General features: G+C 41.9%; 1 protein-coding gene across 1 annotated transcript in view; it reads right to left on the bottom strand.

Annotated features, from left to right (window-relative positions):
• NAALADL1 (N-acetylated alpha-linked acidic dipeptidase like 1) overlaps positions 1-26,118 on the bottom strand; it is a 362,700-nt gene that overhangs the window by 114,948 nt on the left and 221,634 nt on the right. The window contains exons 12-13 of the mRNA XM_085625455.1: positions 19,892-19,959; positions 19,683-19,774 (exon numbers count right to left, since the gene is read on the bottom strand). Of these exons, the coding sequence (XP_085481581.1) occupies positions 19,683-19,774; positions 19,892-19,959 (160 nt within the window). The remainder of the gene's footprint in view (positions 1-19,682; positions 19,775-19,891; positions 19,960-26,118) is intronic.

Genomic DNA, 26,118 nt, shown 5'->3' on the forward strand with positions numbered 1-26,118 from the left:
TATGGGTTATGCGCTGGTTAGAAGCAGCCCAGAGGATCAGGGAGGAACCACGTGGCTGACAGTTAGGAAGGGATTCTTTAGGTGCATGACATGCAAAGCCTGCCAGCAGTGTGTTAATACCACCACATACCAAACTGCATTCGATGACAAAATACATACTATTACACAGCATTTTACACGCAAAACTGAATTTTCAGCATATGTGCTGGAATGCAGGTTCAAACTGAAATACATAGGCAGTACAAAGCTAGCAGTGCATAAAAGAATTCTGCAGCACATGAGGGTCATCACTAATAACAATGCCAGTTACCCGGTGGCAAGACACTTTAAAGAACACCACAATAGTGACCTCAAACATCTTAAAACTATGCTATAGAGTCGGTACCAACCCACAAGAGAGGTGGGGATCGGGAAGGCAAATTGAGACGCCTAGAAACTAGATACATTATAGAATTCAACTCTAAGCATCCAGGAGGTCTGAACAACACGGAAGATTTGCACACCTACTTATGGAATTTTGATTTTATGAAACAGGGATTTTACATAACAAATTATATAGCATTTTAAGGAGTTTTTTCATTCTTTGTAGGTTTTTATGTGAATAAGTATTTATATGGATTTCTATGAATTTTGATGTAACTTTCTTATCATGTGTTGAGATTGACACACCTGCACTTTACAGCATTGATGGATTAATATCATTTTTTACAGCGATCTGTGCTACTAATGAGTCTTAACATGGCTAGTACTCATGTACATATGTTTTACACTAGAGGGAATTTCTATACCGATGACCATGAGATCTGATTCTTCACATACATATTTATATAGATTAATTTTTGATTATATTTATTGTGAATATTTATATGAATAATTTTATTGGATTTTATAAATTTTATCAGTAGGAGGTAGAATCAGTATCAAATCCACCCCTAAGCTGCTAGATCTCATTAAGTCACTAAGTTTACATCCATCTCCCTAGGTCCCTGTATGTCAGCATCCATATGCGTATTCCATTGATGAGCGGTATATTCCAATTTGATTTGGAATATATGGATATGCTAAAGATTTATCTGACTATACTGATTTTTTGTATTTACACACTAAAACTTTAAAACATTATTGCCGCCCCAGAAACAATAATGCAGGAGATTAAACGGCAATACACAGCACACAAACACTTTTTTACTTTGCACTTTATTCATATAGGGCATCACTACACTTGTTCTTTCACATATACGTACATGCACTTCAAAATCTTTGCATAATCTGAAATTCAGACTTGGCAGGACAGGTATTTTGGACATTTAAGCATATATTACTTGGCGGATACAATGTCCATGTAGAGTCATGACAACACAACATATTCATGTAAAACAGGGATCTGTGTACAGAACATGTTATACAATGAATTGTAAATATATGAAAAGTATTTATATTCATATTAGTGAAGAAATTGAGAAATATGTTTACATCGATCATAGTATGTTGTCTATTTCGATCTATGCAAATTGGATACTCACAGTTTGAGCCGTGTTATGTGATCAAGGCCGTGGAGCGGCCGAAACGCATCATGGTGGACTAACTTGGTGGCAATAAAGAAACTCTGCACCTATTTGGGTCTACGCTCGTTTTTTCCTGTTCGAAGGAGAAGTAGCAAGCGAGTATCGTAATATATTTATATATATATACATATATATATATATATATATATATTCCACGTTCTCCGTCAGTTATCCTGCTCTCAACACAGCGGCTGCTCCAGCCGCGAGGACGAAACTCGCGAATCCATATCAGCCACAGTTCAAAGATTGCTGCGCACTCTGGTCAGTATTCAATTCAATGATTTATTAAGATTCGTTGCAAAACACGATCAGTACACGATCTGCTGACAAACGCGTTTCAGCCTCCTGGCCTTCGTCAATGTCAATGATACTTTGTTTCCACTTTCTATTTAAGCATTCAATTGGTTTCAATGATAAAAGGAGTGGAAATGGAAAGCGGACTGAACATGTACAGATACTCAATGGGAAAAAGGTGTCGGCCATTTTAACACTATGTTATACCACAATAGACAATGCTAAGTTAATGCACTAAGCCTGTGGGTTCAACGTTTCAGTCCAACAAGTAAATAAACCAAAATCCTTAACTTAGTGTTTTTAAATGTTTTAACATGATGTTAGTTAGTCAACCATAAACGTTTTCCTCCTTTCCCCAGGCTATTTTAGATATGCCCGTGTGTTCGTTTTTGGTTTTAATCATAATTACCCCCAACTGGAGTATGCATACCTCTCTCTCATCAATATCTTTTTCGTTATTTACAAAATGAAGCCCTGAATGGGCTAATTAAATTAATTTGACAGTTCAATTGTGATTGTCTATCTGGTTGCCTGCCATCCTTTCCCATTGTGTTTATATTTCTAAGGGCCAGCGTTTGGATTGTCGGGGTATTATCCAATAAAGGACCATAGTTCCTCTTCCTGGTTTAGCCCCCTTGGGGTCCTGGTGCGTAACTCCACTATAAGTTTGGCCTCAAGCTGCCTAAGTGACCTGACTCTGTCCCCTCCTCTTTCTCCTACTGGAATCTGATCTATACAATAATATGTCAACTTGTCACTTTTGGCCTCATGTAACCCAGCAAAGTGCCTTGCCACCGGATACGTTTTATCCCTGTTGGTTATGGCTCTTTTATGTTCTAGGATGCGTTTCTTTGCTGGGTGTATGGTACTTCCAATGTACTGCAATCCACAGGGGCAGATTAGGCAGTATATCACAAAACTGGAATTGCAGTTAAGAAGTTTATCAATAGGTCTTTTTAGCTTCTTGCCTGGTACTGTATAATCTTTTACCTTTTTGCAGTTTTTGCAAGCCTTGCAACTCATGCAAGGGAAAAAACCCGTAATAGTTGGTTTAATCCGGGGTTTATCCTCAAAGTGGCTTCGCACCAGGATATCTTTCAGTGAGGCACTTTTCCTGAAAGTGATGTCCGGATTAGATGGAATCAATTTCCCAAGGACCCCATCAGTTTGGAGAATACACCAATTTTTCTGAATGAGGCCCCTGATTCTTTGAGCCTCTGCCGAGAAGGTCATAATCAATCTGACCTTCGATTGATCCCCTTCTGCTTCGCTATTCTCCATCTGTTTCTTAGTTAGTAGCTCCTGTCTGCTTCTACTGCCGGCCTTTTCCACCGCTTCCTGCAGCACTTTACTTCTGTAGCCCCTATCTTTAAATCTCACTAGGGACTCATTGGCAGCCTCTTGGAAATCATCGGGTCGGGAGCAGTTCCTCTTGAGCCTTAAAAGCTCCCCGTACGGTATGCTGTTAATCAAGTTACGGGGATGTTGGCTCCAAGAGTGCAAGACAGTGTTGCCTGCCGTCGGCTTCCGATACAATTTTGTGCACAGCTTATTATCTGCCACAAAGACCAGGAGATCCAAAAAGACTACCTCCTTTTCACTGATATTACTTGTGAATTTGAGGTTGTAATCGTTCTCATTTAATGCCCTCACATATTCCTCTGCCTCTGTGCGTGTGCCTCTCCATACTATGAAGAGGTCGTCAATGTACCTAGTCCATAAGGCTATTTTATCGAGCCAGATCTCATTATCACCCGCCCAGGCCACGTGCTTCTCCCACCAGCCCACGAAAAGGTTCGCGTAGCTGGGGGCGAAGCACGTGCCCATCGCGGTACCTTGTACCTGTAAGTAAAGTTCTCCTGCAAATAAGAAAATGTTGTTATGCAGACAGAATGAAACAATCTGTGATAGCATTTTGTTGTGTTCCTGGAATTTCAGGGCTCGTGTTTTCAAGAAAAACTCAAAGGCTTCAAGTCCTTGTGAGTGTCTAATGCTTGTATATAAACTCGTTATATCTAGAGTTATTAACAGCAATTCATCATCCCAGGAAATCTCTTGAATCTGGCGAATGAAGTCTGTTGTGTCCAGGATGAACGAGCTAAGGTCCTTAACTATAGGAAATAGAAAGGAGTCTACATAAATGGAGGCCTTTTCTAGTAGACTTCCCAGTGAGGAGACTATCGGACGTCCTGGAGGTTCTTTGATGTCTTTGTGCACCTTCGGGAGATGGTAAAATGTAGGTAACACAGGACACTCAACTTTCATGTAATGGAGTTCATTAATTTCTAAGATTCCCTTGTGGTTCCACTCTTGAAGAAGACTGTAGAAGGCCAACACGCTGCTGTTATAATCTTCTCTCTTGATTTTCACATAGCTCTGTGTATCACCAAGTAGACGTAAGGCCTCCCGTTTATATTGCTCCTTTGTCATTATGACGACATTTCCCCCTTTGTCTGACTGTTTAATCACCAGTCCGGGATCGTCTCTGAGGGATTTCACAGCCTCCCACTGCGCTTTTGTGGGGTTATATTTTCTTTTTCCCCCAGGAGTAGTACCTATTGTTCTTAATTTGTCAAGATCTTTGATTACGGCCTCATGGAAGCAATCGATGGCATCGTACGGGGTTCGCGGGATAAATTTAGATCGTGTTTTAAACTGGCTTTTCCCGCTGCTCTGATTCACCCCTATCTCCAATAATAGTTGAGTTTCATCTTGGACGTTTGTAGCTTCCCCCATTCCTTCCGATTCTTGTATGTCCCGCATCACTGTTAAGATTTCCAAGTCGCTTCCTACGAGGTTCTCCGTGGTCGGTCCTATTGTTCCCTGTTGTGCTTTCTTGGAACCAGGGTGCATTGCAAATATTTTACGCAATTTGAGCTTCCGTATATATTGGTACAGGTCAATTCGCATTGTTGTGTAGTCCCATTGCGTTGTTGGACAGAAAGTGAGCCCTTTCTGTAGTACAGTTCTTTCCACTTGAGTGAGTATTCTAGGGGAAAGGTTGATGATAGAGAGCTTATTTATTTCCTCTTTCCGTCCCGATTGCTCCTCGTTACCCGGGGTTCGTAGTTTTGTTTTGTTGTTCTGCCCTCCTCTCCTTGTTTTCCGCCGCCCTGTTCTGGTGGACGGCTCCTCTGTGGAAATTTGCGCCATGTTTCTTTGATTAGATGATATTCCTTGGGAAAAAGCTGATCCGTATTGCACGGTACTCCCCCCGTGCCTCGAGGTATTTCTGATTCAGAGAGATCGGCTTCAGATTCCGATGTATCCCTCTGTATCACCGCTGTTTCATCTCTCGATTCTTGTAAGGCTTTTCTTGGTGCGTCGTACTTTTTTGCAAAAGTCAACACCCTGCCGCTCTCGTAGTATCGTTGGTCCCGTGCAAACTTGTTCTGTTTGCGTCTTTTTATATCGTTTTCATATGCTACTAGGCGGGTTTTCATACGTGCCCTCAAGGTTTCGATGAGTTCTTTATCCGTGTCTTTAGCTATGTTGGCTTCAATCTCTTTAATTTCATCCAATAATTTGGCTCTATCACTTTTGGCGTATTTCACGAGGATTTCCACCATCCCCTTTGCTGAAGCTCTAGTATAATCCGACCATTCCTTTAAAAGATTCGGGTCTGGATTTTCATATGAGGGGACTGTGTAGATTCTCAGACCCCTTGGGATCCTATCCACATCCAAGTAGCGTTGTAAGGAAGTGGCCTCCCACCACTTCCTTATTTCTATTTCGTAGGTTCTTTCCAATTTAGTAAACCACCCTCGTAGGTTGCTTGGTGTTTTGCTGGTTGCTGTTCCCCTTCTGTTCTCAACCCATGCGCTGTCCCTTTAAATACTGTCACTGCCGCTTCTAACCGTTCAGCGTCGCTGAACATGATCGTGTTTGCATAAATATGTTCAAAGTCAATGTCTGTTGCGTTTTCTGGCCAAAACGCTGTTACTGCCGCAATTAGAAAATAATAAACGCCAAGGGCAGAGGGAACTCACCGGGGCGATCTTCACACAGCCGCCTTCACTCGCCTGCGTGTCTCTCGCGTCTCGGCATGTCTCTCTGTTTACACCTCCCTCGAGGAAGACGGTACCTCCAGAGACGCTCCCACCAGTCTCTGGCTCTCACGTCCTTCGAAGGGTTTCCTTGGTATTCGTTAAGCGCTTCCAAGCGAGGCTGTTTCCACGAAGCCTCAGAAATGTTGGTCGTGTGTTCCGTAGCGGTAGCGGAGCGGGAAATTAAATTGCTATATTCCACGTTCTCCGTCAGTTATCCTGCTCTCAACACAGCGGGTGCTCCAGCCGCGAGGACGAAACTCGCGAATCCATATCAGCCACAGTTCAAAGATTGCTGCGCACTCTGGTCAGTATTCAATTCAATGATTTATTAAGATTCGTTGCAAAACACGATCAGTACACGATCTGCTGACAAACGCGTTTCAGCCTCCTGGCCTTCGTCAATGTCATTGATACTTTGTTTCCACTTTCTATTTAAGCATTCAATTGGTTATCAATGATAAAAGGAGTGGAAATGGAAAGCGGACTGAACATGTACAGATACTCAATGGGAAAAAGGTGTCGGCCATTTTAACACTATGTTATACCACAATAGACAATGCTAAGTTAATGCACTAAGCCTGTGGGTTCAACGTTTCAGTCCAACAAGTAAATAAACCAAAATCCTTAACTTAGTGTTTTTAAATGTTTTAACATGATGTTAGTTATATAAATATATATAGACATCAGAGTAACAGTGCAAGACAATAGATTAGAGACTGATTTATTCAGAAAGAGCACAGCAGGGAATTCTGTTCTTCATTCAACAAGCTGCCATCCTCATAATTTCAGGTGGAGCATACCCTTGGTGAATTCCTCCGTGCAAAAAGAAATTGCAGCACAGAGGAATCATATACCAGAAACAAAAAAGAGATGTCAGATAGATTCCTTGCCAGAGGATATCCGTACACGATGCTGAAGAAAGGTGAGAAAAGAGCAGATGCCATTACTAGAAGCGAGGCACTATACAAAGCACCAAAGAGCAAACAAAATGAAACAGAGGCTCCCATAAGATTAATTACCACCTTTAATTCACAATCTAATCATTTCCAGCAGATTGTCAAAAAAAGATGGGATATCCTAACACACGATAAGATACTCAAACAGAAGTTAGGCCCACATCCAGCAATCACGTACAGAAAGGGTACCTCGATCAAAGATATGATTGTGAGAAGCCATTTTAGTGACGCCAAATCCACATGGCTAGAAAGAATAGGAGGGTTCCATCGCTGTGGTAAATGCAAAGCGTGTAGCCACAGCACCAATGTAAAAGAAGTAATCCTGGAGAGAACCAAGAGAAAGTGGTATATTCGCAAGAATATACAATGCAGCACCGATTTCGTAATCTATGTAATCACTTGCCCTTGTGGCAAGTGGTACATAGGTTCTACCATGTTTCCGGTAAAAAAGAGAATACTGGAACATTGGCGTGCAATAACCAACAAAGACTTTAGTTATAGTACAGCCAGACACTTTGACAAAGAACACAATGGAGATTGGACTAAGGCGAAGTTTTTTGCCTTAGATACCATAACTAAAGACCCTCGAGGAGGGAATAGAATTCAGGCCCTACGTAGAGCAGAATCCAAGTTCATCCTACAAGCTGGGAGTGTAACCCCTTTCGGGATGAATAATGATGAAGAGATGCATGTGCATTTGTAAATTGTTGATATATGTAGTTTTAGCCTCAAGCTTTTCGGCAACTCCTGTTCCAAGCTATATGAGTTCACCGTAGATCATCGTTTTTAGCTGCAATATATGGTATTTTTTGTGAAACTTTGTGTACTAAGAAATTCATATACATTTTGTAACAGGCCTCCATTTTTGACTACAGAATTTTACGTGGCCGAGTGTATGACCCATACTGTAGATATGCTTGTTCATTGTAAATCCTGTTTCTTTCAGTAGGAAAAACCAGATAGACTATATTGTAAATTTGTGTTTCTATTGAAACTGTAATATGTGTTCTAACATAAAATTTTATTCTTGTTTTTGCATTTAGATGGGACCCGGAAATTGACAGATACCACCGTTACTGTTATTTGATACGAGCACGGAGCAATTGGTGACTAAATTGTTTAGCACCATCTCCTTAAGGGTCACTTTTTTCTACTATAGTGTACAATGTAAAGAACCTGAAACACACTTCTCTTTCTCTGTAGGGTACTATACCTTGATTTCAGGTGAAAATTTAGTTTAATGAATTATTTTTTACTTTCCTAGCATATGTCAGCAGGGACAATATACACGTTGACTTCGACTTACTATAAGTTTTATGCGTAGCATAATTAAATTCTGTTTGTCCACTATATATATATGTGATTACATCACAGAAGACACACTAGAAAATGAATGGTGTTCCTTTATTATTTTTTTCTAGCCACTGTTTAAAATATATACTGGTTTTCACATTTATGAAATGACCATTGCGCAGCAGCTTAATCATGTGTAAAAATACCTTTGTATTATATTATTTTCTATAATGTACCAATTGTGAAGTCTGTTGTCTATGTTTCTGTATGACCTTAAATACAGTGAACTCGGAACATATGGTCATGTGACCAAGAGCACGTTTGCTCGAAACGCGTCTTTTGTTTGCCCGCAACATTAAAAAAGATTAAAAATCAACTGGATTCGTGTGGCTCGTACTTACAGTGCAGTGGAGATCTGTGAGCTGACGGACAATTTTCACGAGCAGTGGCGCTTGCTCGGAACGAGCCCCGACCCGTTTGGATGGGAAGAGATTTGGCGCCAGACGACGAGAAAGTGAAGCGATTCAACTGCCTCTCTGCCTGCCGGTAAACAGACCCGCCTCGGTCCCGTGATACGAACAGCAGGACTACGAACAACGGTGAACGCTACGGAAGCGGAGTCAATCGCGGAATAGATTGAATCAGCAAGGTACCTTTTCACCGAGTCAGAGGGGGAGTCGTAGTTACCAGGGTTTGTCAGGGCATCAGCCCGGAGGACAGAATCCAGCTGAACGGAGGTCGTTTGACCACTTTGCATTCTGGGCAATGGAGTTCCTGGAAGGCAGAGAGGCTTCTGCTGCATTAATCTTCAGGAAATCGACAACATTGGAAAGCAACAGTGATGTTGCAAGCGCGAATATATCGACATCTAATTTAAAACAAAAAGGTAATCTCCTGGAAAGATTACGTAAGAAAGAATTAAGTAGATGGTGGGAAGCCACCTCACTACAGAATTATCTAGATGTCGACCGTATCCCGAGGGGGCTGAGAATTTTCATTGTACCGACGCTGAATAAACCAAAACATGAAGTATTGAAAGCATGGTTAGAGAACACTACCGCTTGCTCCAAGACTATGCTACTGATCTTAATTAAAAACGCTTGGGAGGAACATAAAGATTTGGTTGATGAAATCCAAAAAATCTTGGATGATTTAGCGAAAGAGACAGACCAAACTGAAGTGAGCAAGATCCTCTCAACAATGAACGACAGAATTAAGATATTTGAAAAAGAGATTATTGAAAGGAAACAAAGAAAATTCGAAAGGGACGAGAGAGACTATAGATCAGGAAGGATCTTAACATTTGCTAGAAAATTTGATAAACTACGTACCACCCTGTTTAAAGATCAAGCACTGGGAGCAGTGGACAGAGAAAGATGGGAATCAGGCACCAGTTTGAGCTCAGAAGTGGGATCGACGGATAGTACAAACTCATTCCCCGCAGAAATAACGTCTTTTTCCGAGGAACTGCGCCTCATGCAGGAGGCAAGCGAACATTCAATGAGGGGAAGAACGAGGTTCCAAGGAAGAGGAAGAGAAAAAACTCAAGTAAAAAGAGGAGAGAGCGGCGCAGGAAAAAACAGCAATACTGGTGTGGGAACCAAGGGCCAGAACCAAAAAGGAAAATAATGGATGAACAAGAACTGACGGTAATTAATCTATCTACTAGAGTTTTGACCCCCTTAGAAGAACAAGTTTTAAAACTAGGATTAAGTTTCTGTCCTGACTTCCCTCTTGACTATTCCCAAACACGAATTGATTTGTACTGCTTTGCACGTAAATTAAAACTGTTTAAAATCCACCAACTAAAAAGTAGCAATACCAGTTTACTAGCTATAACTGATGCCACTCCCTCACAAACCAGCGTAGATGAGGATAGTGAGATTTTGAGAACACTGTTCAGTCTTAATGAGGAACATTTATTAGCGAACTCCCAAGCCTCTGATCTGCCAGATCCAGTCATTGAGGCCAATGTGTCCACAGAAGGTTCAGGGATAGACACAGGGATCATTACACTATTTAGGAGAAAATCCAAATATAGACCCCAGACTCCAAAAGATAACATTGAAATCTTCCTAGAATTAGTCAACCATGACATTTTGCAACTTGTCAACAAACCTACGACTAATTCCAATTTGAACAAAGCACAGAGGGAAGCATTACGTAATCTACAAAACGATAATAATGTAGTCATAAAGCCATCCGATAAAGGAGGTAACATCGTTTTGTGGAATAAAACTAATTACGTACAGGAGGCCATGAGGCAATTGAATAATCCCACCTGCTATACCAAAGTTGACAAAACCTACATTGATAAACTAAAAGTTAGGCTCTTTAGCCTCATTGATGAGTGGACGAATGAGAAACTTTTAAACTGGGATGAGTCAAAATTTCTGAAGAATGAGACACCCACTGTTCCTACTTTTTATCTCCTCCCTAAAGTCCACAAAAATCCCACACAACCTCCAGGCAGGCCTATAGTGTCTTCCAAAAACAGTTTATTGGAAAATGTTTCTATATATGTTGATTTCTTTTTATCTGAATATGTGAAAGATTTAACATCGTACATCAGAGACACTAAAGATTTTTTACAAAAAATAGAAAACATACATTGGAATACAAACTATTGGCTTGTTTGTTTGGACGTAGAGAGCCTTTATACAAGTATCAGGCATACCGATGGGCTTAAAGCGTGCAAACACTTTCTTGACTCCAGAAGCATACATTTGACAAAACATACTGTAATGTTACTTCAAATGATTGAGTTCTGCCTTGTGGAAAATGTGTTTACTTTTAATGGCTCACTCTACAAACAAATTCAAGGAACTTCCATGGGCACCTGCTTCGCTCCCAGCTATGCCAATCTTTTGGTCGGCTGGTGGGAGAAGCAGGTGCTATGGGGTGAAGGAATGGAACATTGGACCAACAGAGTCAGTATCTGGCTCAGGTTCATTGATGATATATTTTTTGTTTGGGAGGGTGGAGAAGATGAACTAATGTTATTTCTATCAGAATTAAATGAGAATTCCCTAAATTTAAAATTTACAATGCAGTGCAGCCAAAAAACTGTTGACTTTCTAGACATCAGAGTAACAGTGCAAGACAATAGATTAGAGACTGATTTATTCAGAAAGAGCACAGCAGGGAATTCTGTTCTTCATTCAACAAGCTGCCATCCTCATAACTTCAGGTGGAGCATACCCTTTGGTGAATTCCTCCGTGCAAAAAGAAATTGCAGCACAGAGGAATCATATACCAGAAACAAAAAAGAGATGTCATATAGATTCCTTGCCAGAGGATATCCGTACACGATGCTGAAGAAAGGTGAGAAAAGAGCAGATGCCATTACTAGAAGCGAGGCACTATACAAAGCACCAAAGAGCAAACAAAATGAAACAGAGGCTCCCATAAGATTAATTACCACCTTTAATTCACAATCTAATCATTTCCAGCAGATTGTCAAAAAAAGATGGGATATCCTAACACACGATAAGATACTCAAACAGAAGTTAGGCCCACATCCAGCAATCACGTACAGAAAGGGTACCTCGATCAAAGATATGATTGTGAGAAGCCATTTTAGTGACGCCAAATCCACATGGCTAGAAAGAATAGGAGGGTTCCATCGCTGTGGTAAATGCAAAGCGTGTAGCCACAGCACCAATGTAAAAGAAGTAATCCTGGAGAGAACCAAGAGAAAGTGGTATATTCGCAAGAATATACAATGCAGCACCGATTTCGTAATCTATGTAATCACTTGCCCTTGTGGCAAGTGGTACATAGGTTCTACCATGTTTCCGGTAAAAAAGAGAATACTGGAACATTGGCGTGCAATAACCAACAAAGACTTTAGTTATAGTACAGCCAGACACTTTGACAAAGAACACAATGGAGATTGGACTAAGGCGAAGTTTTTTGCCTTAGATACCATAACTAAAGACCCTCGAGGAGGGAATAGAATTCAGGCCCTACGTAGAGCAGAATCCAAGTTCATCCTACAAGCTGGGAGTGTAACCCCTTTCGGGATGAATAATGATGAAGAGATGCATGTGCATTTGTAAATTGTTGATATATGCAGTTTTAGCCTCAAGCTTTTCGGCAACTCCTGTTCCAAGCTATATGAGTTCACCGTAGATCATCGTTTTTAGCTGCAATATATGGTATTTTTTGTGAAACTTTGTGTACTAAGAAATTCATATACATTTTGTAACAGGCCTCCATTTTTGACTACAGAATTTTACGTGGCCGAGTGTATGACCCATACTGTAGATATGCTTGTTCATTGTAAATCCTGTTTCTTTCAGTAGGAAAAACCAGATAGACTATATTGTAAATTTGTGTTTCTATTGAAACTGTAATATGTGTTCTAACATAAAATTTTATTCTTGTTTTTGCATTTAGATGGGACCCGGAAATTGACAGATACCACCGTTACTGTTATTTGATACGAGCACGGAGCAATTGGTGACTAAATTGTTTAGCACCATCTCCTTAAGGGTCACTTTTTTCTACTATAGTGTACAATGTAAAGAACCTGAAACACACTTCTCTTTCTCTATAGGGTACTATACCTTGATTTCAGGTGAAAATTTAGTTTAATGAATTATTTTTTACTTTCCTAGCATATGTCAGCAGGGACAATATACACGTTGACTTCGACTTACTATAAGTTTTATGCGTAGCATAATTAAATTCTGTTTGTCCACTATATATATATGTGATTACATCACAGAAGACACACTAGAAAATGAATGGTGTTCCTTTATTATTTTTTTCTAGCCACTGTTTAAAATATATACTGGTTTTCACATTTATGAAATGACCATTGCGCAGCAGCTTAATCATGTGTAAAAATACCTTTGTATTATATTATTTTCTATAATGTACCAATTGTGAAGTCTGTTGTCTATGTTTCTGTATGACCTTAAATACAGTGAACTCGGAACATATGGTCATGTGACCAAGAGCACGTTTGCTCGAAACGCGTCTTTTGTTTGCCCGCAACATTAAAAAAGATTAAAAATCAACTGGATTCGTGTGGCTCGTACTTACAGTGCAGTGGAGATCTGTGAGCTGACGGACAATATATATATATATACGAACGTCATGAAACGACGTAGCAAAGAGTGTGTGTGTGTGTATACATATATATGTATATATATATATGTGTGTGTATATATATATATCTATTATATATATATATAAATATATATGTACACAGTCTTTGGTACGTCGTTTCACACACTGCCCAGTATGCCTAGTTCACACTGCCAAACCAGAGCATTGCCCAGCATGTACCACCTTTGTCATCCGTGGTTATTGTTCAAGCCCGAGAGAGCTACTGCTTCTTCATGGCTAGAAACAAGTGCATTTTTGTATAGAATTCATGCACATCCCAACTCAACCCAAATCACCAATATTTTCATTATGCATTGCTTAACTGTTTGTAAAACAAATGAGTGTAACATGAGTAAAGGGTGTTGACTGAGGAGTACTTACCAAGACAGTGCTGAGGTAATGGGCCTCGTTTGTGGCTTAGGCTTAGCGTATCGGGAGAGAAACACATACAGTAAAGAGCACAACAGGCCCATCTTGCCTTGTCCAAGCACAATGTGAAAGTCTGGCCCGCTGGTGTTCGCTTCAACCTACGCTGCACATTAGCAAGTTTTTGCAGAAGAAAGGCAGTTTACCCATTGGCAGTGGAAGAAGGAGGAGGGGGCATTGTGGGTCTGGCAAAAAAACATGCATTGTGGGCCTGGCAAAAAAAGTCCCCTCAAATGACCTATGCTTGAAGGCTTTGCTGTAGAAATGGCAAAAGACTTTGTCCCTTTCTATCTCGGCATGGACTGCACTGTGCTAATCCTACACTTAAAGACTTTGATAGAAAAGCAGACATTTGAGGTGAGCAAATTTAGAGTGTCGCTGGTGTTGACAGTGCTCTATCCTGGAGCTGCTTTCCACCTGAACTTGAGAGCTACCCAGAGTTCTCTGCTTCTTTTTTTACATAATTTATGCGTCACTCTATGCCTGAAAGGCTTTGTTTTGACTTATACTGGATGCTCCGTTGTGTCTGGACAAAGCAATACCTCTCTGAAGAGCTCTAATGAGAACGAAACATGTCAGGGGTTGCTTTTATTCATTTCAGGGTGACTTGAATGGTATTTTACCAATCCAAAGCTGTAATACTGTGCCTGGAGTGGTAAAAGGCTTTTGTCATTTTACAGCTCGGCATAGATAGCACTGTGCTAGTCCTATGCTTAAAGACTTTGCTGTAGAAATGGCAAAAGACTTTGTCCCTTTCTTCCTCGGCGTGGATGGTACTGTGCTAATCATACACTTAAAGACTTTGCTAGAAAAGCAGACATTTGAGGTGAGCAAATTTAGAGTGCTGCTGGTGTTGAGAGTGCTCTATACTGGAGCTGCTTTCCACCTAAACTTGAGATCTACCCAGAGTTCTCTGCCTCTATGGCTGAAGGCCCATATATATATATATGTATATGTATATGTATATATATATATATATATATATATATCTATATATGAAAACAAATCCCGAATGGCACCACTCCTCCTCGACACACAGACAGGTACGGACCACTCAGGGGACGATGATAGTGAATGATGTGCTTTATTTAATTAGCATGACTCCAACAACCAGTCAATCCTGGCCAGTGCCCCAGCATGACGCGTTTCGACAGAACAACTCTGTCTTGTTCATATATGTCACTCAATGGCGGTCACCACTGGATAATTATAGTTAGGTCAGCGTTTCCATAGGAAATGCGTTTTTTATGTTTCTAATAACTCCAAAAAGTGCTTTTTTTGCCTAGTTTCTACATGTAAAGTTTTAGGGTGATACGTCAAGCAGTGGGGAGAAAAAAGGAGGGTCCTAAAATGCAAAATCCCTATGCGTTTTCCATAGACTTCTTTAGGCCGAGCTACTGTAAAAACTGCTGAACAGAATTACACCAAGATTATCAGGAAGCTAGATGTTGGTACGGAGATTGTGCTTTCTGTGATTTGGTGTAAATCTTTTCAGTACTTTGAGAAATTAAGGTTAAAAAATATTTGTCAATCTAAACAGCTAAGTATGTGATATTCTCGCGGAGCCCCAATTTAAAAACAGAGTATTCTGATTCACCCAAGTAGGTTTAGTTTTCCTAGGCCATCTTGCTCCTGTGGAAGTCAAACTTGCGGAAAAAATGTAAACAAAATGGTGCCCTGTGGCCTCAATGTGGCCAATTTAATAATTATGGGGAGGAGGCCACGCAGCTCCCTTCCCGAGCCATATTCGGCCCCAGGGACCCCATCGCTCGGGCCCAAAGTATATTTTAAGGACAGGGGCGCCACGCAGCCCCCCTTCTCCAGACTTCAAAAGGCCCTGGGGACCCAATCCCCCGGGGCTGTTACTTAAATGTAATGGGAGTAGGGCCGTAAGACCCCTCTCCCTGACCCTTTAAATGTCCCAGGAACACCATTCCCTGGGGTCGGCTTACTTGCTGTGCCCCAGGGAGCCCACACCCGGGCACAGAAGATTTCCTGCCCACACTGGGATGGACGGGGAAGCTTGTGTTTGCTCCTACCTGGTGGGAGCATTTTCAAAACTCCAGCCAAATGGGAGCAAACACAAAGTCTGCTTTCAGCGGGCAAGAGCTTTAAAAATCCTCTAGCCGGTCAGCTGGGAGCAGACTTATATTCAGTTTCCCTGCCCGCACTGATGCGGGTAGGGAAACAGAACAACAGATTGCTCCCGTCTGGAGGAAGCAGCCTAAATAGCGTGCCTCTCTCCCTTTATTAATTACTCATCCCTGGGGAATAGGGTCCCCAGAGCCTAATAAGTCTTGTGGAGGGTAGCCGAATGCCCCTCCCCTTTTTTAATTAAATTTGGCCCGAGGAAATAAGATCCCCGGGGCCTAATTAAGGCTTGGGCAGAGGAGCAACAGAGCTCTTCTCTCCTGTTTTATTGGAAAAGGCACCGGGATGGGGTCCCCAGGACCAATTATGGGTTGGGGAGGGGGCTGCATGACCACTTCCCATAGTATATATATTTTGGCCCCAGGGGATTGGGTCCCAGGGGCCTGAAGGCGAACCCTACGCTGCGCAAACCAAAGGCTGTGCAAAGTGTGTGGTGCGCACCCTGTTGAAGCTTTGGCCACAGGGCCTGGCGGCAGGCCAAGTCCTGTGGCCAACCCCCCAGGTAAGCATGGACAAAGGCTCTGCACAGAGTGGGGATGGCTGCCTGTGGGGAGTTGGAAGCTGGGCCTGTCTGCAAGACTTGCCCCTCACCACGCACATCCAAGGGCCCTGTGCAGCATGGAGTTTGTTGCTTCTAGGTGTCTGTCTGCAGGGAGTTGGACGCTGGGCCTGGCTGTAAGCAAGGCCTTGCGGCCAACTACACACTGCATGCGGTGAAAGGCCATGTGCAGCATGCGGTTGGATGCCTCTGGAGGAGGTAGACAGCCTTCGTAAGGAATGGCCGCAGGCCTTGTTGCAAAACCACTGATGTGCACAGCCTTTGCCCGTGCGGGGTGGAGATTTGGCTTTACGTATGGTAATTAAATATTACTTTCTGTTAAAAAAAACTAGAAATTTGATGAAAAAAACAAAGGTTAAAGTAAAGTTATAGTTAGGTGTGATAAAAAGATATGTTTTTGTTTAAAAAAACTATAGAAATTCAAAGAAAAAACTAAAGGTTAAAGTAACATTATAGTTAGGTGAATAGGTCAGTGACAACATTAACATTTTGAACTCCAAACAAAGAAATTCACCAGTTCTAGTTAGTAGAGCTAACTATAAGTTGCGCCCCTGCCATGCACTGCTTATGACCTCACATATTACATCACTCTTGACATGCTCTATTTTTTTTTTGAACATTATTTTTATTGGTATTTAGTTATATAAACGTACATTTATCACGTTTCAGATATATGGCTGCAACATATACGCAGCGGGGTAGACCACCATTGATTTCAAGATTACATTTACATTGTGGTTGGTGTGAGTGTGGTCTGCGGTATAGCAGGTCTGTGCCAGTGAAAGAAAAACTAGGGGGGAGAACTGAACTGGGGAGTGCCATGGGGTGCTTAGCGTTGGGGTGAGGCGTATACTATGAGTCCGTTATTGCCTACTCCATCATGCAGCTACTATTAGCCTAGGAGGGAGTGTGTATGCGGGCTGATATGGATTGCTGTGGAGCGTTCCCACTGGGGGGAGCTAGACCCGATGCATCCAAGGGGACCGCGGAGGGTTGTGGAGAGGAGTCTCCTATCTCGGGAGCCTGTGCGGTGCAAGGTTGTGTGGTGCTGGGGGCATGTAAGTCAATAACTGTGGTCTCTGGAGTCTGGGACTGCCTAAATTGGTGCAGCAGGAGCACCCATTCTAGGGAAATTGGGACCTTACGCATACCTTTGGCTTCCTCCTCCCAGATTGCGTCTTCCTCGGCCGCCGCCCATTTGAGAACCGCCCCACCCATGCCGCGATCACTCTTGACATGCTCTATGACATCATTTATTACGTCACTGTTGACATCTCAAATGACATCTTTAATACATCAGAGAGAGAGAGAGAGAGCGAGAGAGAGAGAGAGAGAGAGAAAGAGAGGGAGGGAGGGGGAAGATAGAGAGAAAGCACCCAGAGAGGGAAAAAAGAGAGAGAAGGCTGGTTTGATAATTACTGCCGGAGCTGCTTTGGTACCCAAGTCTAGCCCAGTGCCCCTGCCTCTTACCCTCCATGGTCCAATGTGCTGACCCCATCCATACTGGCATGTTTGCCATGGTCAGACTGCTGCCCCAGCCCTCCTTCTGCCTGCCCTCCATCCACTATCTATGTGTCCTTGTCTATCCTGCCAGCCCTCTGTGGACAGCCTATGGTCATGCCCATGCCAGCCTGCACTATGTGGTCAGCTTGCTACTCCAGCCCTCTCCTCCCCGACCTTCATTCTCTGTATGCTTGTCCCTGCGCAGTCCCTCCTGCCTTCCATTTTAAACTGTTTTCCGGCTGCCCATGCTGGCCTTACCTGTGTGGTGAGCTTGCTGCCCCTGCCTCCCTCCTCCCTGCCTTCCTTTGCCCTAGTCTGTGCCATGTCCCCTGTCTCCTACCTTACACAGCCTTTCCTTCTGCCACTGCCCCTTCCGCGTGCCCTCTGTGCTTAGCTTGCTGACCCCCACCTCCTCCTTGCCTAAGTTGTCTGTGTACATATCCCTGCCCCTCCCTCCTGCCCTGCTGCCACTTGCCCCCTGTGGTTAACTTGTTCTCTCTCCATTTGGTACCATTTATTTGCCCTCTACTGTGCAAGTCCATGCTTCTGTCCCCGCAGTCCAGCCCTGTGTGGTCTGTTATGATGCCACTGCTTCTCCTGCCTGCCCTGTGAGGTTATGCTACTGCCCCTGCCCCACTTCTCCATGTCCTCCATTGTCCGTTCCCCTTCACCAAACACTGTGCCATCCATTGTCCATTGATCTGCCCCTGCTCCACCTGCTTGCTCTAAACAGTGTGTTGCGCTGACATTGCCCCTCCTGCCTGCCCAGCATGGTCGGATTGCTGCCCCTGCCCTCTCCCCACGGTTTTCCATCATCCAAGTCTATGCCTCTATTCCCTCCCTCCTACCCTCATGGTACATTGTGCTGCCAATCCCGCCTACCCTTCATGGTCTGTTATGCTGGCATTGCCCCTCCTTCATGTTGTATGTGGTCTGTTGTGCTGCCACTGCCCCTCCTGTGTGGTTAGCCTGCTGCCCCTTTCCCCTTGCTGCCTGCGCTCTGTTTTCTGAGTCCAGCCCCTACCACCTACCTCTTACCCACCATGGTTCATTGTGCTGCCACTAATCTTCTAGCCTGGCATACGTGGTCAATTGTGCTGCCATTGCCCCTCGCTCCTTCCCTACATGGTCAGCTTGCTGCCCATGCCTCCCTCCGCCCTGCCCTCAGTTGTCCAAGTGCATACCTCTGCCCCTCTGTCCTGCCCTCCATGGTTCAAAGTGCTTCCATTGCACATCCCACCTGCCCTGCATGGTCAGCTTGCTGAACACCTACCCCTGCCCTCCGCTGACAGTGTGCATCTCCCTGCCCTCCATTGAGCTGCTGATGCCCTCCAGTCTGTATTGTGCTGCCACTACCCCTGCCACTTGCCCTGTGTGAGCAGCTTGTTGCCTCTGCCACCTAACTCCAGCCCTCATTGCCCAACACTGTGGCCCTATCCCATCTATCCTGGTCTCCACGATCTGTTGTGCTGCCTCTTCCCCTCCCGCTTGCCTGGTGTTGTCAGTCTGCTGCTTCTGCCACTGTTTCCTCCCCCTGCCCTCTGTTGTCCCAGTCCGTGACCTACTCCCTCCCTCCCCACAGTGTTCTAATGAACAACTAGAGCATTAACATTCTGTATTTATGACAAAAGTGTGGCACACCTGAAGCCAGCTTGACGGAATCAAGGATGTAAAACTGAAAGCACTTCCTTTAGAAATGAATAAAATAAGAGGATTCTTTTTCACTGAGAACTTATGGTAAATATATATATAGATGTATAGGCGTTACCTTGGAATCGGTCCATAGGTTGGGCTCGTCCGATTAAAGAAGCTTTTCCAGTTGTCGTAGACAGTAACAGAGTTGTTATTCGGTATCTTGACCTGTGCACAACATAAAAGGTTAGTGGTTAGTTAAGATGGGTTTGGCCCTGAAGAGATAACATTGCATAGATCAAAGAGATTCAAGGAAATCATTTTTACCCAAGACTTCTCTCTCACCTGTTGGGAAGCTTTGAATATGACACTTTGAACAGGTGGAGTTCCTTGTGCCCTAAAAGTTGCATTAGCTACAAATACAGAGGGGAAAAAAAAAGAAAGAGGGGAGACTGATGTAAACAAACATTGCCAAACTATGTACTTTGTTAGATATGAATTGCAACTCCTAAGAATAATGATTGCATGTTTTTCTTTAAAGAACAATAAACAACAGAATGCCAATACTGATCTCTCTTTTAACCTTATTTTAAACACGTCACGAAGAAACAAAACAAAGTGGTACACTTTGTGAGAATCGAATAAAGATAATTGAATTGAATTGAATTAACAAAATACTTGTTTTGCTACAGGTATATAATGCCTTCTTTAAAGAAAGTTGAAACAACCAGGGTATGGACTCATAATCAGCAAGGCAGAGCCCCAATTGAACAATAAACAACAGAATGCAAATACTGATCTCTCTTTTAACCTTATTTTAAACACGTCACGAAGAAACAAAACAAAGTGACCAATAGAGTTTTTTCCTTTTCAATTGATGAATATATCAATGTTTATTTAAACACCAAAATCAATTAATAAACTATTCAAAAATCATTATAATTCTTTACATATCAAATAGCTCCCATATTTCACTAATGAACAACTCTCTCATACTAGCACTCATACATAAAACACATTTCCTAATTAGATTCACACTCAATGTTCGAGCTTGTACGCATTCATTCTAACAGCCACACAACCAATCATTTGTACACACCCTCATCAAATACTACATAACAGGTTTTATACATCGCAATAATTTAGAAAGACAATACTTGAAAGCAAACAAAGACCTAAGGTGAATGAATTTCACAATGATTATTCAAAAATCCAAATATTTCAAACATAGAAAAAACACTCAATAGGTCCAAAATCCGACAGCTCAACACGTTTCGAACACCCCAATTTAATTATTGGTGTTCTCCTCAGGACCGACAAGGCTTGGCTTTTTTAATTAATAGATCAGACTCCTTAAATGCTCAGCGGCGGTCTGTCGGATTTTGAAATCACGAATCCGTGAAGAGCTCGCCTCCTTGCCCAAATCAGAGTGGTCGTTCAATCATGAAGCGATGCACCATTGAAGGGAGCATTTAAAGAGTCCTGTAGAAGAATTTAAAAGGAGTGTCTTAAGAAGCCCGTTGTTGGTTACACGGTGTGAGCAAGTTGGCTCTATATTTTTTGTCTCTGGCTCCGTAAGAGAAAGTGCGCTGAGTTGTCACAAGCAACGTGCTAATCATCCTGCAGATAAATAGATCGGCTGATCTATTAATTAAAAAAGCCAAGCCTTGTCGGTCCTGAGGAGAACACCAATAATTAAATTGGGCTGTTCGAAACGCGTCGACCTGTCGGATTTTGGACCTATTGAGTGTTTTTTTATATGTTTGAAATATTTGGATTTTTGGATAATCATTGTGAAATTCATTCACCTTAGGTCCTTGTTTGCTTTCAAGTATTGTCTTTCTAAATTATTGTGATTTAGAAAACCTGTTTTGTAGTATTTGATGAGGGTGTGTACGAATGATTGGTTGTGTGGCTGTTAGAATGAATGTGTACAAGCTCGAACATTGAGTGTAAATCTAATTAGGAAATGTGTTTATGTATGATTGCTAGTATGAGAGAGTTGTTCATTAGTGAAATATGGGAGCTATTTGATATGTAAAGGATTATAATGATTTTTGAATAGTTTATTAATTGATTTTGGTGTTTAAATAAACATTGATATATTCATCAATTGAAAAGGAAAAAACTCTATTGGTCACTTTGTTTTGTTTCTTCGTGACGTGTTTAAAATAAGGTTAAAAGAGAGATCAGTATTTGCATTCTGTTGTTTATTGTTCAATTGGGGCTCTGCCTTGCTGATTATGAGTCCATACCCTGGTTGTTTCAACTTTCTTTAAAGAAGGCATTATATACCTGTAGCAAAACAAGTATTTTGTTAATTCAATTCAATTCAATTATCTTTATTCGATTCTCACAAAGTGTACCATACAAGAGTACATACGATTAAAATTACATTAAAAAACAGATGTGTACAGATAAAAAATTCATTAACATCAGGGGACAAAATACAGTTCACATTGTATTATCGATTTTCTTCTGACTTGGGTCGCCCAAGAAACCTTGCAAGTACCACACATGTGTAGAGGCTTGGAAGCAGTTGTAAATATAAAAAAGCCGGCCTGCATTGTTTAAAATTAAGTGATTTCAATAAAGGTACAATAAAAGAACTTCTCAAGTCTTTATCAAATTTACAGAAAAGTGCAATGTGCATAGTTGATTGATTAGATACATTATCACATGGGCAACGTTGTAAATCTTTTGACCAGTCATTGGGGTTTGGAAAGCTTATCAGGCGGTGGAAGATATTTAGTCTAAAACATGTTAAAACAAATCGGTGTTGGGCATTAAGAACATTAAAAAGATATAGTTGCATGGAAAAGGTAGTTAAAACCATTTAATTTTCTCTGCCTTGCTGTTGTTTTGCATTTTTTTTGTTTAATTTAAAAATTAAACCTTAGTTACTCCTGTTCTATTGACATGGACCCTTTCACGTGTTGTTCTTATCATGCTGCTGGACCTCCAGGATGTCGGCTGAATAGCTGTGATACATGTTGGTATAAATATAGGTTTAAAAAAAACAAACAAAAAAAAATAACATTTAATTTTGTTTCACGGTTGGTCTGACCAGTTCCACGCATTATCGCAGATCCGCCAAATGGTTTAGACTCTCTGTTTTTAACCCTTTCCTCGAGATATTCAACAAGGATTCTGGATGTTCATAAAATTCCAAACGGCCCATATTTATCAGGGAATTCTTGATAAACTTTAACCAAGTAATCTTTAGGGCCATTTCAGGATCACACCAGTCTTTTACTAGGGCACGGTTTAAGTCCATATGTTCCGAAGTCCATATTTTTTTGCCATAGGAAGAGTGGTTGGGTCTTTACCAGGTCTATTAGATAATTAGTCCCCAGCTCAGAGTGACATACCTAGTTTGAACAGCTGGAGGGAAGTGCCAAAAGGTTTTCAAAAAAGGCATTTTCCACCGCCTGCAGTGATTCGACGTTTGCATATCCCCAAATGTCCGAACCATACATTGCAATGGTTCTACACTTTGCATAGTAAATAGATAGCATTTCTTTAAGTTGGAAGTTCCCCAATTTTCTAGCAAAATTGCAAAGTGCAGAAATGGATCTTAAAAATTGCAATCTTCTAGATTCAATTGCACTTTTCCATTTACCTTCACTGTCAAATAAAATACCCAGGTAGGAAAACGTTCGAGTTTGGGGTATTATTTCGCTCCCTAGGTGTATGTTACGGCATTTTGTTCCCCCTGCCCACTTTCATAACAAATGTCTTGCTTGTGTTGATTCGGAGCCCTAGACTTTCCAGAAATAAGGTGAATTTGTCAAGTAGGCGTTGCAAAGCTACAGGAGTGCGTGCCATAAGAACGGCGTCGTCCACATAAAGTAAAACCGGGATCGATTGTTGTTTTACTTGTAGCAGATCCGCACACGAGCTAGCCAGAGTGTTACCCAGATTATTTATATAAAGATGGAATGGAAAGGGGGCGAGCACGCACCTCTGACGGACCCCTTTTTCTATTCTGAATGGGCGGGTATAATCTCCTTTAATACCAAACTGAACCCTTGCATAGCTATTCGAGCATAAATGTCTTAAGAGAGCAATAATTGTACTATCGATACTCATTGAATTCATCACTGACCACAGTTTCTCATGAATAACGCAGTCAAAAGCTGATGAAAAGTCAACGAATACCGTGTACAAATTGCTATCTTTATTGTGTGCGTATTTGCCCAGTAGCAAGTTCAAATTAATAGCTTGCTCTGTCGTGCCAATACCCTGGCGGAATCCGTATTGTAGGTCGGAGATCATATTATTGCTGTCTGCCCAGCTTTGTAGACTGGCTAAGAGTAACCGACCCACCACCTTTACTAATGAGTCAAGTAGGGAGAACGGTCTATAGTGCGATGGACAATTTCGGTCACTTTTTTTAAATATGGGTGCAATTTGAGATTCAGCCCAGGTTATAGGGAATCCCGTACATGGATAAGATCTAAAGATCGTTAGTAAGGAGGGGAGCCCAAAGATCAATATTTGCTTTAAATAGATCAATTGGGATGCCATCTGGCCCAGGGGCTTTGTTTCCCCTACTAGATCTAATGGCAAGGGAAACCTCTTCCAAGGTAAAGTTTAAAGCGCCTCAGTCAGGTGCAGGGGTAGACATCTGCAGGGCAACTTCGGGACTTAATGTTAAATGATAAGTTGCACTAGTTGCATTAGACGAATAGAGAGCAGAAAAGTCACATCAATCTCAATTTTGGGAATATCAGTATTACTAAGGAATGGGGAGTTAACCACATGCCAAAATGCAGTGGTATCGTTACTACGGATAGCCTTGTGCAATTTCTCCCACATTTCCTCTTTAAGTGTTTTCTTTCGCTCTTTTTTAACTAAGCCTATATTCCTGGCTCCAATACAGTATCTCCTCAGTATTTCCAGGGTTTTTCTTCAGTGCTCCTATACGTTTTTTGTGGGTCTTACTACATACATGGTCAAACCATCCCTTCCTGTTTTCTGTCCCTGCCTTCTGCCGTGATAGTAACCCCGCCTTGATGGCGCCGGTTATTTGTCCGAAGGATTCTGTAATAGCAGAAGCCTCCTTTGTGATATCTAGACAAGCAGTAAAGGCACTTATGTGTTTCCGAATTAGGTTCTCTAAAAAGACAGTTGGGTTAACCATCGACCAGAGTAATGCAAATCCGTTGATTTGGGAGACCTCTAAATTCTCCAAAGAAAAGGTGCCGGGAAAATCCCTCTGCTCCTTTACTAGTCCTAGGTTTAACGAAAAACTCTGGGGATGATGATCAATTAGGACACAATCATGTAACGTAAAACTGCCAATGTGAGTTGAATAACGAGTTGGGAAGAGTAAGAAGTCTCTAGCACTTTTACCCATGGAGCCGTCAAAGGCACAAGGTACCTCAGTTGGGAGCTTGCCCAGCTCATTCCAAAAGCCAAGATCATATTTAAAGATGAGCTCGTTGAACTTCTTACCATACTCTGAATGTGCAAAATGGGTGGTATCCCCGTTTGTTGGTGAAATCATCCCACAAATGGATTTTGAAGGCAATTTACATAATTGGATATTAAAATCCCCCACCCAGAGTATTAATTTCTCCCCAACCCCCTGTATAAGAATGGTGTCCAGGTCAGTTTCAAGGGAGGACAATATGGCCAATATGTCAGAGCCGCAAGCATTATTATAAAAATGTACCAAACACACTATAAGCCATCCAGAAAGAACAATGCTATTGATTTGATAAAAGGAATTACTAGCCCTGAGTTTTACAGAAAGGGAAGGTAGTTTATTAGATTATTCGATACATACATTCAGAGACCTCCCCTGTTTCTACCATGCCTAGAGGGAATAGCCGGCAAATTATAGGTTTTAAAGCCATTTATATGACACAGATCTATAACCCAAGTTTCTTGTAGGCAGACTATAGAAAAAATATTTATAAGTCTTTGCCACTCTGGTAAGTTGAGCTTACTACGCAAGCCTGCTACATTCCAAGAAATTTCTGTAATACTGGTGGAGTCTCGGAGCTTAGGGTCACTTGGTAGCTCTTTAGTTTGCACAGTTAGTGACATAGACATTACAACTTCGGGGCTGGGATCTAGCTGCAAGTTCATATCAGGAGGCGGGGTGCCAGATCTTTGCGTTTGGGTGGCCGTAAATAACTTATCATTTAGTCAGTCTACCCCAGCAAGGTTAGAGAGGGTGTCAAATCTATTCGAAGTGGCAATAGAAAATAGAGGGGAATTTGCATAATTTGCTCCAACGATTTGGGATGAATGGTTCAGTGTGCCCGATGTTGGGGGGCAAAGAGGGGTCAGTACATTGTAAAAGAAGCCACGTGGGAGGACCATGATTTGCACATCATTGAAACGCAGGGACTTGAAACCTGCCCAGTATATCATTGACTAGACTTGGAGATTTGAATGATAGAACTATACAGTCAAACGCAAATGATTTGGGGTCTCTGCCGATCCAACCTACCCGTCTGGCCATTTCAAAATCTGCAAAAAATGAACCCCCCAACCCCACTTTAGAATTTAGCCAGTTAAGGGATTTATTCCTTAATGACTCCCATGTTTCATGCTGG

The sequence above is a fragment of the Triturus cristatus genome, chromosome 9 (genome assembly GCF_964204655.1).
Source record: "Triturus cristatus chromosome 9, aTriCri1.1, whole genome shotgun sequence".
Classification (NCBI taxonomy): Eukaryota; Metazoa; Chordata; class Amphibia; order Caudata; family Salamandridae; genus Triturus; species Triturus cristatus.